This window comes from Saccostrea echinata, unplaced genomic scaffold (assembly GCF_033153115.1).
Source record: "Saccostrea echinata isolate AGI-Se365-2 ecotype Australia unplaced genomic scaffold, CSIRO_AGI_Sech_v1 ptg000010l, whole genome shotgun sequence".
NCBI lineage: Eukaryota > Metazoa > Mollusca > Bivalvia > Ostreida > Ostreidae > Saccostrea > Saccostrea echinata.
Genome location: NW_026889759.1, coordinates 10058019 through 10069038, shown reverse-complemented (window position 1 = coordinate 10069038; position 11020 = coordinate 10058019). Strand labels below are relative to the sequence as shown.

Sequence of the window (11020 nt, the reverse complement as noted above, 5' to 3'; positions counted from 1 at the left end):
TTCTATGCAATTTAATGTCTTGCCAATTTATGTGTTGTTTTATTTTATACAATTTTGCATGTTTGTGTTAAAATTTTTTTTAGAAACCTCTTACTTGATATTTGTATGTATATTTGTCATCAATTTTATGCAGTTATTGTAGAAATAAATCAATTTACAAGCAAGGCATGAATGGGATTTTATACATTCCATATTTAGATTAGCTGAGTCACTTGGGTGACCTATTGCTGTTTTCAGCCATCATGGTTTGTAAACTTTCAAACATTTTCAGCTTTTTCTGATCTGAATTAACTGGACCATTTTCAACCAATGTTAAGGATACACCAAAGGCTTTTTTCAAGATTTTCAACAATTTTGAGATTTTTGGCTAAGAAAAAGAATTTAATCACTGCTTTATAATGCATGCAAAATTCTGGGTAATTATGAAATGGTTTTCTAATTATTTAACAATAGTTCAATACAAAAAAGTTGATTTATAAAATATTTATGCACTAAAATTTACATTAATATTTAAATAATTTTTAAATAAGTTATTAATTAAAGTTTAAATTAGGATAATTAAATTGTAAATTTTACAAGCTTTCAAATGATATGTACTTTTATTATGTTATCTTTGATAATGAAAGAATTACATGCAAATGAAATTCTGGCATTTGGAAACCTTTGGTGTATCCTTAACATCTATAGACAAAGAAAGGAAAATGTTTAAACTTCCTGGCCCTGGTCCCACAGAGACCTGGGGGTGGACGAAAAGCATTAAAACATTAAAATTCGTGCAATTTTTAAAAATCTTCTTCACTGTGGTCATCTATCGGGTAAACTGCATGAACGAGTAAATGAAGCATATATCCCCTATTTCAATGGTAAAATTAATGGCCCAGGGTCTAGGATCCAGGGTGGGGCTAAATTGGACATATATTGAAAACTCTTTACAATTGGATTGTAAAGATAAGATTGGATTGAGGTTGAGCCAAATATTTGCTAAACTGACTAGTTACCATTTCAACTTCTCATGAGCTACTCATTAAATCAATAAATCTAAACCAGACCTGTCTTTGTGAAAGGGGGATTTGAGCTTAGTTAAAAAAAAAAGGTTAAACCCTTTTGCAACGGAATAATTTAGAAACTGTGGAAAAAAAGTGTGGAATCATTTAATGAATAATATATGAAAGCTTTTAAAAAGATTTTTCTCAGAAATCAGTTGAAATAGTGTCAATTTTAATGATCAAGCATCCTCATGAATAGTGTCTGCTAAAGTTTGTTAAACGCCTTGCCCTGTGATGCGATATTTTGCCTCATGTTTTTATATGAGGATACATTATAAATATGACATATGCGAACTCCCGAAGTGGGGGGGGGGGGGGGGCATCCACTCAAAATAAAAAATCAAACTCGGAAATAGAGGGAAAAAAAATTGTCCAACCCTGGGGGAGAGGGTAGTACCTGTCTCAATAAAGTTTCTGCATAGACATTTTAATGAATACATGTACTGGAATTCGGAATTCAACTCTGAACATAACCCTTTTCTATATGTCAAGGAAAAATCTCTGCATAGCCCTATTTTAAATTGTACCTCAACATATTTTCATGAATAAGTTGAAGCGGCCGATTTATTTGTGGTTTTGTTAGAAAGTACATATGGGGAAATGAGACGTTATTTCTTTATTAGTTCGTTAAATAACATGTATAAAAGTTATGAAATATTTTTTACGTATACTAAATCTTAATTGTTGTTAATATATCATTTCTCATCAGATAATTATTATGATTTTATAAAAAGCTGTATACAATAGGTACTCCCCAAGTGGGTAAGATATGGACGCAATTCATTATTATTTTCTGCATAATAAATTCTAAAGTGGATAAAAATTGAAAAGTTTGTAAAACTAGTAAAAATTGTCTAGAATATGCTACATCTGCGAATGACACTAACATAATTTCCCCCCCGCTACACTTTGCATTTATTGTGCTCTCCATCACATAGGGGTACGGTTTTTCGATGGCGTGTTTTGTGTATTGCTTGTTTTTCCAGTCTAAATATACTGATCAATAAAAAAAAATCGAAAACCGCTGCAATTCGCATTTTTAAAAAAGAAATCGTATTTCAATGTATATTATCATCACGTGACAAAGTTCCAGGGTATCAAAATAGGTCTACATCTTCATTTTAATTGATAACAATATATTTTTACTATTTATCACTGATTTTCGTAGAAATGAATCAATTTGATGAACAAATGCACTGAGATTTTTGCAATGCCCCCCCCCTCCTTTCAGCTTTTAATATTTTGCGTTTTCCTTGAATTCGAAACGTGTGGAATACCTTTAAAAATGCTGCATAAATTGTTTGCGGCCCATTTGATGCTTTGCATCAATTTTACTTGTTTATAGTTTGTGGTAAATGAATAATTGGTAAATAAAAGTACCGTTTTCACAAACTTGTTTTGAGAACTTTTTCATCTACATACTGATTCGCAATCTGTAAGACTAAGCCTTTTGCACGTGAATAATGTGATATGGAATATTACTGGTATTTTCCCCCTTCTGTAGAGTTCTTTGCTGTTTAGTATTAAGCCCCTCCCTCGAGTGGATTTAGATTGAAATATATTTCTACCAGGTGTCAGATGGTCTGGCAGTTGATCTTGTAAATTACGGTTATGTAATTTACATGCAGTAATTCACATGCTTCGACGTCCAATTGCAAAGACAGGAAATGATGAAGAAAGGAATGCGTCAGCTTTTTGGGTAAAGAAGGGTGATTGAGTGAAAAATGTGCATTAAATAGTCCTTAGTAAGAAGGATGTTTCAAAATTACAAATTATTTCTGGGTTTTGTTAAAATGTAATTTTTCAGTAATCACCTGGAAAATTAAGCACCCGGTAAGGTTTGTTCGAGAATAGCAGTTGCGGAAAACGAAATAACCCTTTCCGTACCCTTTGACACACATTAAAAGTTTGTTAGGTTACAATTTTCAAAACTTCCTGGCAGAAAAGATGGAAGAGAGCACAGATAAGTACATCATAGATATAGTCAAATCATTTGTCCTGGACAGAAAGTATGAAATGCTTGCTATCTTTATGGACAGTCTGGACGAGAAGAGAAAAGAAAGTTTGATGCAGTATGACGAATTTTGTCGGGCTCTGATCGCTTTCAACTTCGAAAAAAGGGAGTTCAAGAAAGTATACCATATTCTTGAAGTATGTTCATATTAATAAGCGTAAATAATTTATCAGAATCTGTTTAAAAAGAAAATTAAAAGATGGTATTTACACACAACGGACAAAGGTTTGTTACAGTGTAATGTAATGTATAAGAACTTTCTTTTTTTTTTCAACAGACGGGGAAATTTAAGGAGACAACAGATTTATTAGAAGTTTGGGATCAGGCTCATTACAGAGAACGGGAGCATGTCATTAACAAACCCCTCAACCCGCTGATGAGATTCAGGGTCCGCAAAAAGTATACGACCTAGCTTGATATAATTTTCAAAAATTAAAAAAGAACGTCATAAAAGACAATGATGATGATAATTGTTCACAAAATTTTAATTTTCATTGAAAAGATTTCTGGAATTTTAAATTCATGAGACTAAATGACCTTTGTAAAACTGTTTTCCATAAAAAAAAAAAAAAATTGGGGGGGGGGGGTGTTAAACGAGGCGTAATCATTATTGTTACTGATTTTGAAATTATTAATGGTTCTTAGGTACCCACCACCAAAAAATATCTGTCCCACTGGAGAGAGGCCTCAACACAAATTACCAGAGATAGCAAGGGAGACACTGAAAAACTGGTTTGCTCAACATGCTAACAACCCCTACCCCTCCAAGGCTCAGAGAGAGGACTTGTGCAAGGCTACTGGTCTTACAGACTATCAGGTAAAACATTAACCAAGAACCAGATTCATTAACCTTTATTTGGAATTGTTATTCTAATAATCTTAATGAAATAAATAATGCCCCTTTTTAGGTAAAATAAGCTGGAAGAATAATTCATCCTTGAATAAAAATTTATTACAAGTAGTTGCATGTATACCCAGTAGTAATACAATGCAGTATTAAGGCCTAGAAAATGAAATGAGTTATGGATTCAGATTTGAAATGCATAATATCTGCAATTGAGTCATCAAAAATGTTAAAATTAAATTAAGAAGATATCTTGCATGTGCTTAATATTGAATTTTATTTCACTTGTACAGTATTATTGTAAATTTTGAATTTACTGGGTATAGATAAATGCTGAATCTACATCAGGATAATTTATGTTGTAAATTTTGCCTTTATTTCCACCCAGTTACAACATGATAGTAGCTAGTATATAACATAAATTTTGACATAAAGGAATGGTTAATTGCATTTTTATTTTTGATACAGGTCAAAACTTGGTTTTCAAATGCAAGACGTAAAGTCAAACACAGCACTTTTGGAGGCAAGAAAGAACAGGCTAATGGTACAGCAAAGTATTCTGTGACAGATTCAGTGAAACCCCAGTTTTATTTAAATCCTAATGCTGCAACATCATTTGACACTGGTAAAGTATCATTAGACTCTTAAATAATTGTTCATGGTTATCTATATTAGAGTTGTTTTCTTCCTTACTGAACAAAGTATTGAAAATCTAAAACAATTCCTTTAACCGAGTTTTTTTTTTTTTTTTTAATGTGATGCAATATAACCTAAACCACGTCAGCAGATGTAATGATTACAAAGTATAAAGTATGCTAATTATTTTACTAAATTAAAGAAATATTAGTAACATATAACTCCTATATTTTTATGTTTAAGGAGAGAAATGGTGCAGTGAGTGGCAGGAATGGCAACAAAAAACCCTGGGAAACATTTCCCAGCCATATAATTATCAGAATACAAGCCTATCCTATGATATGAAATTCTGGCCTAGTGAAGATTATCAGTCACAGTGTTTTAAAGGTATGTAGTAATTGAAAACAATGTGACATTGTTGATGAGCAAAAATTATTAATGCACTGATCAAGTGTATTGATGATTCCTTTGGTATTTTCTTCTGTCTTCTAAAAAACAGGATCAATTTTTCAACCAAATTAAGCTATAAAGCTGTTTCCAAAGGGAGAAAATGAGGAAATGTGGAAAATAAATTGGTGTCATTGAAAATATTTATACAACAGCATGGCTATATAAATCACATATTAAAAGTATTTCATTGAGATAGTTAATTAGATTGTGGCTCAGTGAGATCAGACCTATTTTTCAAGGCTTGAATGCATGATATTGCACCTGTATTCTCATTTTAGAGTCAGTGTTTCCTGTAAATGTATCAAGCCAGTACATGGGAGAGCCAAAATATATATATGGGGATACCTTTTGTCAACCTTTGACCTACCAAACATCAGCAAACCAGTTTTGCAGACAGTGTTGTCTCAGGTACATTTAAAGACATATGTTTTCTTATGTGACAGTCAGACAGGTCTGTTTTCAGGGCAAAGTTAAAATTTTGGTCCAATGCTTCACTTTACCTCCCTTTTTGGTGTATTTGGTACCATGATCTTTGCATGATAGGTGAGAAACCTGCTAGGGATGAACCTGGTTTGTTGGGGACAATATTAAGGAGGAAGGAATGTGGTCAGACATTAGACCAACTAAAGTTCAGAGGGACTAGGTTAAATTCCTGATCTGGTCTTTTTGTATTTCATCCTTCCTATTATAGTCAGTGTGTCATGATCTGGCCATGTTACAGTTTTAAAAACTTGTATATATATTTTTTTGTTGGGGGGGGGGGGACATTTGAAAAGGGAGAAATGTCCCCCAGTGGACTGATAGCTTAGTTAGAAAGGTACTTGTTTGAATTATTCTTATTATGTTCCCCAAACGAAGTTTGGGAACATATTGTTTTTACTCTGTTTCTTATTATTATTATTCTTTTTTTCTTATTTCTTCTCCGGTACTTTTTGTTCCGCGAGTGCTCTCGGAAACTGCTCATCCAATTGAGTTAAAACCTTTTTAGGGTTAATAGGCATGTTGTGTAGATGTGCTCGTCAAAGGTCATTTTGAGCGCACATGCATGCATGTGCGGGCGCGTGCAACGAGTGAAATGACTGATATATTTATTATAGCTGTTAAGTTTTAGATTTTTTGATGAAATCCTTTGAAATTCATAATATAAAGACATATTAGTAGTGTAAACAAGGTGACATGGTCAAATTAGCATGAACTCACGCACATGCACATGCGCTTTGCTCTGATTGACTGAAACCAAAATCTCAATTTCTTTCTTGTTTTTTGACAAAATACTTTGAATTTTAAAATATAGTCATATATTAGGATGTCCTACAATATGATATATAAAAAATTTCATGAAATCACGCGCTTGCACGTGCGCTGCAATCTGATTGGCCTAAACTTAAAATGGCTATAAATCTCTTGGTTTTCAACAAAACAGGATGAAATTTAGAACAGAGATGGACATTATGGATTCCTACAGTAAGGTATGGTCATCATGCACATGCATGCACGTGCGCGCGCGTGCATTGTGAAAATTACAAATACACTTGATTTAGCGAATTTTTAAAATATTTTTTTATTAAATGCTTTGATATTTAGTATATTAATATATATTAATAGTGCTGTCAAAATGATATGGTCATTATGCTCATGCATGCACGTGTGCGCACGTGCAAAACCTCAAATGACCAATATACTTGATTTAGCCGAATTTTTTCTACTTTTTGATTAAATGCTTTAATACTAGGCATATTAAAATATATTTATAGTGTAGACAAGATGATATGGTCATCATGCGTATGCATTCACGTGCGCGCGCATGCAATGCTAAAATTTGCAATATACTAGGTTAACTTCGGGGAAAATGTTGTTAAATTCTAAAATGCTTAGAGTTTGCCTTATTTAATGAAGTTTAAAAGGAATAAAGCACCAGAAGGGAGTCGGGGAGCGTTTGGGGAACATCTGTTACGGTTCCCGTTACAATTAGCCCTAGTTCCTGTTACACTCTTTGAAAAAAAAAATTATCTACTGGACTGATCTGTTAGTTAAATGTCATTCAGGTCCCATTTACATTCAGTAAATATCAATACCATGTCAATCTTTTAACTGGAAATATTATTTGAGCTTTAGCGATGGAACTCATGAAAAGTACTCATAAATTTCAAGAGGTTTTGAGGCCAATGTTTTAATAGTTAAATTTTTAAAAGAAACAAAGTGGAGAATGTATTTTTTCTTCAATTTGCAAATTGGCCATTTGCATAGAGAGCTTCTTATTATTAAATATAATTTCAGATAAGTGTGTTGGTAATTATTTTTTATCATTGGTCTTTCTTTATCTCCATTTTAGAGAATCCTATGAAGCTTCCTTTCAGTGTCAGTATAATGGCAACGGGGTTCAGGTATGTCATCTCTACAACTTCAGACTGTTGATATTTAAACCAGGGAAACAAAATATCAAACAAGTCTATATTATCAGTCACATAGTATTTATGAGAAAGCAAATACCTTTATGTTGTTTTCAAAAAAGATTTCTAGCACTTAACTCACTTGTAGTATGATTTTTTCATATGTTAAGTTGTTCATGCTTTAAAAAAAACCTCACCAATAATATTTCCCATCTTTTCTTAAATTTTAATAATGTTTTATGACAAAATTTATATTAAATAATATTTTCACATACTTTGCAGTATAATGGTGACACTGAGGCAGCATTGATGTTGTTAGATTTACAGAAACCTTTGATCTCGGGAGAATTTGCTCCTCACATGAGCTGAAGCATCCAAACCATGAGACAGGGATCTGGAAGCTATCCATCCTGCTTGTATAATTATTTAAGATTTTTGGTTTAGCATCAACTGAGTTGGTTGTTCAACATTGACACATAAATTGTTCTCTCTGAGAACTTGTATTTTGAAGCATTCTCATATTTTGTACATTATGGTTTAAATTAATTTTATTTTTACCCTTATATATCTTGTAGTTTATTTTTAGATTACTACAGTACCATACAAATGCATGTGCTTTTTAATGAAATTAACAGATTTGGTTGTACATGTATATATTTATAATTATATTCGTGTTAAGCTTCAACTGAACAAAAGATTTCTATAACCAGATTTCCTGAAATATGAAGTCTAAAAGTCGATCATCCATTAAACAACCATTTGATTTCTTCTCCATACTGAATTTCCTGCAAGTTAGGTGCAACTCTGGTAATCTATAGAAATTAATTTATTGAGCAATTTGAATTGGACAGTTATGCTCGCATGCCTATAATCCTAATTATCATAATGAATTATTTGTGGCTTTTAGGCCTCTTATCTAAGTCTACATTTGATTTTTTTGTACGCAATGAATTTCTTTTCAACTGTGTATGACAACACCTATATATCTTGTTTTGCATGTTGCAGGCAGTCTGCTATGTATGAATGGTCATTATTTATTGAATATTTTCATGTTGATCATTAAATTATTTACTTTATTTATAACTGTTTATTTATGCTATTTATCTCACTATATTATTATTGTTCTGAATGAAATAAAGAATATTTCGATGTATTTGTGTGTTGACATGGTAAATTTATTTATAGCATGCAAATAAGTTGCATTACATGTATGCTGATGATTCCATTCAGCAAAACACAACTTCTGCTGTGCAATAGATCCAGAATGAAATAATGTGTACTGTGCTGTTAGCAGTCAATGTATCAGTTGTTAAGAAGCAAATTTAGAGAATTGTGGTTCTCCGCTTTCAGGGTATTATTGGTTGGGATGCAAATTATTTATGACATACTGTAACTGTCTTGTCTGCCTCTCCTGTCTTGTCTGTCCATCATACAAAATAAAATTTTGAATTCATAAAAGTGAGATCCAAGAGTAACGTTTCTGAAAATGCATCAAACTTCAAGGTCACAAGCTCGAACATTCTAATACATTCTAAGAGGTCTGTTTCAAGTAATGCACGTGAAAAATATTAAAGCCCTGTCTCTTCTGGAGCAAAAGTTACAACCAAAGTTAAACTTTTGAAAAGGAGGTCAAAGGTCATGGGGCTAAAGAAAGGTGACGTCACAGATAATTTACATGTAAAATACCAAAGCCCAGTCTGTCTTTTCTCATTCAAAAGTTATAACCAATATTAAAATTTTTGAGAAGTAGGTTAAACTTCTAGGTCATGAGGTCAAAAGTCAGTACACATGGTCTGGTCACAAGTGAAGAGATGAACACGTGAAATATGAATGTCCTTTCTTTCTCATTCAAAAGGTATGATTAATGTAAATTTTTTAAAAGTAGGTCAAACTTCAAGGTCATGTGGTCAAAAATCATAGTACATTTAGAAAGGTTACAGATAATTTAATGTGAGATAACAATGCCGTATCTTTTCTCATTCAAAAGATGTGACCATTAGGTTTTAAGTTTTTGTAACAGATGGACAGACAGGCGAATGATATTAATGTTCCCTCACATTTAAGAAAGCTGGGGACTAAAATGCAGCAATTTTGTATAATGTTAGATGCTACTGCAACATTCATGTGTCTTAATTGTTGTCTTAAATGTGAGGATGCACAGATCTATCCTCATTTCTCCATGCACTGAAAAGTTTTACATAAATATTGACTTTTTCTTGAGAATTAGATTTTTAAGTGACACCATCATCCATATATTTCTTAAATATCTCAAGAAGTAAGGGTATATATAAAACTTCATGGTGTGAGATGAAATTTCCCGTTGGTGCGAGAAGAGTTGACGCTGTTTATGGAGATAAAAGAAAATTAAAAGACAAGCATGCCATATTTAGCTATGTATAGATAAATTATTCTAGAAGACAATAGTAATAAATAGTTTGCCAGTGCATTTTCTCTGAAAGTGTAAATGACTGCAATTCATGGGAGGGGGTACTCCATGTTATTCAAAGTTAGACACCTTGTGCTATTATTATACTATGGGTTAAAATATTTAGTACAGAAACAAGTGCCTGTGGTATGACCTTAATTTTTTTTAACAAACTTAAAATCCCTTCATCCAAGGATGCTTTGCGGCAAGTTTGGTAAATGGCCCAGGCTTGGTTCTTGAGAAGAATTACTGTATACAAGGAAATTTTCGCCCCCGTTTTATTTTGGCTCCTTTTGCCCTACTCACAGGAAGGTGAATTTAAGGTTTTGTCAAAGGTCAAGATGTCCAAAAATTTATTTTTACAATAGCTCAAAAACTATGTGAGGTATAAAGTTAAAACTTTTACAATTTATAAATATATCATTGATTAACAGATAGAAAGTATCACTTGAAAACAAATATTTAAAAAATATATTTTTTGAGAAAAAAAATTTCAAGAAATTTGCATATTTTAAAAGAAATACACCTGCTTAATTCTGTACTTTTAGTGAAAACCATCATTGCAGAAATAATATATGTTTATCAATGAAGGGCAAGTTGGATGTGAATGGTCTCTGAAAGGCTGTTATTGAAAGTTTGACATGTATAAAGACAAGACCCCTATAAAATCCGCCATTTGCAATGTACTTTTGGTTTTAAATCTTCACATTTGGACAAAATAAACAAGGAAAACAACTTTCCAGAGGCTATTGACGTCCAACTTGCCCTTCATTGATAAACATATATTGTTCCTGCAATGATGGCTTTCACTAAAAGTACGGAATTAATAAGGTGTATTTTTTTTTAAAAATATATGCATTTTTTTAAAAAGAATTTTTCTCGATAAATATCTTTTTTAAGTATTTGTTATCAAGTGATACTTTCTATCTGTTAATCAATGATATATTTATAAACTGTAAAAGTTTTAACTTTATAAACCACATAGTTTTGGAGCTATTGTAAAAATAAATTTTTGGGCATGTTGACCTTTGACAAAACCTTAAAACGGGGTGAATTCAAAGAACACAATATATTTTCTTAAACAGAACTGTGCTGGGGGAATATTAGAAGGGGCAAAATTGTTTGGATGTGTGAAAGGGCAAAAATAACACAGGGTAAAAATAACCCTGAAAACAGAAGCAAAAGCCCTCCAGAAATGGATTCTTGCAATGATTT

General features: G+C 32.2%; 1 protein-coding gene across 1 annotated transcript; it reads left to right on the top strand.

Moving 5' to 3' along the window:
* Positions 1-2872: 2872 nt before the first annotated feature.
* LOC133184356 (homeobox protein SIX4-like) lies at positions 2873-8483 on the top strand. The gene is made up of 8 exons (XM_061319401.1): positions 2873-3197; positions 3338-3459; positions 3706-3877; positions 4373-4529; positions 4784-4927; positions 5269-5398; positions 7323-7374; positions 7663-8483. The coding sequence occupies exons 1-8, from the start codon at positions 2994-2996 to the stop codon at positions 7747-7749; spliced, it is 1068 nt and encodes a 355-aa protein (XP_061175385.1). The 5' UTR covers positions 2873-2993; the 3' UTR covers positions 7750-8483.
* The last annotated feature ends 2537 nt before the right edge of the window (positions 8484-11020 follow it).

Coding starts and splice junctions, on each gene's coding strand:
- LOC133184356 (XM_061319401.1), top strand. CDS start 2,994: ATGGAAGAGAGCACAGATAAGTACATCATAGATATAGTCAAATCATTT. Junction 4,530..4,783: donor TGCAACATCATTTGACACTG/GTAAAGTATCAT, acceptor TTTATGTTTAAG/GAGAGAAATGGTGCAGTGAG. Junction 7,375..7,662: donor ATAATGGCAACGGGGTTCAG/GTATGTCATCTC, acceptor CATACTTTGCAG/TATAATGGTGACACTGAGGC.